Source organism: Populus euphratica, unplaced genomic scaffold (genome assembly GCF_000495115.2).
Source record: "Populus euphratica unplaced genomic scaffold, PopEup_1.0 scaffold189.1, whole genome shotgun sequence".
NCBI lineage: Eukaryota > Viridiplantae > Streptophyta > Magnoliopsida > Malpighiales > Salicaceae > Populus > Populus euphratica.
In genome coordinates, this window is record NW_011500030.1 from 513,652 (window position 1) to 515,313 (window position 1,662).

At 38.1% G+C, this 1,662-nt stretch overlaps 1 protein-coding gene across 1 annotated transcript in view; it reads right to left on the reverse strand.

Moving 5' to 3' along the window:
• The window catches only part of LOC105142455 (rop guanine nucleotide exchange factor 9-like), a 3,135-nt gene extending 1,832 nt beyond the window's left edge, over nucleotides 1–1,303 (reverse strand). Inside the window, exons 1-4 of the mRNA XM_011050095.1 lie at nucleotides 810–1,303; nucleotides 474–590; nucleotides 200–351; nucleotides 1–63 (exon numbers count right to left, since the gene is read on the reverse strand). The exon at nucleotides 1–63 is cut by the window's left edge and continues 51 nt beyond it. Coding sequence (XP_011048397.1) covers nucleotides 1–63; nucleotides 200–351; nucleotides 474–590; nucleotides 810–1,122 — 645 coding nt within the window. The 5' untranslated portion in view covers nucleotides 1,123–1,303. The remainder of the gene's footprint in view (nucleotides 64–199; nucleotides 352–473; nucleotides 591–809) is intronic.
• Between the last annotated feature and the right edge of the window lie 359 nt (nucleotides 1,304–1,662).

Here is a 1,662-nt window from a genome sequence, read left to right on the forward strand (position 1 = left end):
GTCTAGTTTGTGCAGAGCAGGAATGTTCATTAGCAGATCACTTCTTTGCCGTGTCGTCATGATCTATCAAATCAGAATAAAATATTAATATCTGGCGTATAGGCATGCGTGGTTCAGATTAAAAAAATTTCATATGCAATTATGAGTGATGAGAAACAAAGCATACATAGAAATGCTTAAACATGCCCAGAATTCTCACCTCCATATTGATTCCATCCTTGGATTGTTGTGAAGGAACAAACTCAACAATGTGATCTGTTACAGATAAAAGCCAATCGATCTCCTTTCTCCATCTTGCCTTTCTCTCTGGATTCATTGGCTCTAGTTTCTTTTGTTCTCCAAAAACAGATGCTGCATCGTGTAAGAATAAGAATCAAGGAGATGAGTAGAAATAATGGTACAAATATGGCTAGAAATGTTAGTGATGGTCTTTTTATTGGCAGATAAAAGAAACAATTAAAAGAAAAAATCACCAGCAAGGTTTGTAATTGCATTTGATAAAGCCAAAGCTGAAGAGACACCCTTTCCACCTCCTGACATATCTTCACCCAAAAGCAGCTTTGCAAACCTTTCCTTCATCAGTTCCATGTCTGTACAAAATGCAAACCAAATTATACGTAACAAAGAAAGAACATCATGATCTTCGAATCTTTTCACAAAAACAGATTCTCTTTCTCATAGACTGTTCAATTTGTGTAGTGATAGCATCTGATTAATCTGACAAAAAATGGCATAATCTTTTTCAAAACAATCATAATATTATTGAGCGATGAAGACAGAAAGAAGAGAACTATACGTGATGTATGTACCTGATAAGAATTGCTTTTCTTGACGAGTTGGTGTCTCAGGAGCTGCGCAACCATGACCATCTGTACGAGAGGCCTTCACTGGTCCTCGTACACGATTAAGTGGACTTCCAATATATTGGCAGCCGCCAAGGCGTTCTCCTACAACTCTAGGAACAATGTAACTCCTTGATTGATTAACATCATCTCCATCGCCTGCATTATTTTCAAGGTTGAAGCTCTGAACCTGTCGCCCCGGAAGCTGATCGAACATCTTTGTGGGATTGGGATACTTGATTTTCAGAATGCTTTGTTCACGACTCAATGCTCTAACCATAATGAATCAAGTGTTATCTTCAACGATCAGCAGTGAGAGAATGAAAACATGATCATTGGCAAGCAATGCTGCAAAATTCTTATCGAAAGAGAAAAGGGTTTTCGATCTCTCTTCTTTTCCGGAATAGCGGTGTTGGTTTTATTTTGAAGGGATCTAGGAAAAAAGATAAAGGTGGTTACAGGCTTTCAGTTGAAGAGGAGAGGAGGCTGTTGAGTGGTTGTTAGTTAAGTTTTATGTCTTTCATAGGAGAGAATGTGGGGTGCATGTCTATGTCTGTTCGATAAAATCTAAAAAAAGCAAAAGAAAAAGAACTGCGGTCGGTGTAAGGAAACGAGGCTACTTTGAAAGGTCAATGATGCTCGGCCACCTACAAGCCCGGGAAGAACACACAAACTGGAGCTAACTTTTGCCATTATTCTGAGGACATCCAGATTTCTACTGCTATGTTCTTTATTAGGTTGCAGCAAATATAGCCTTTTTTCTACGTAATAATAATAATAATAATAAACACCACAAATATAGCTGCTTGGGGAAATAACG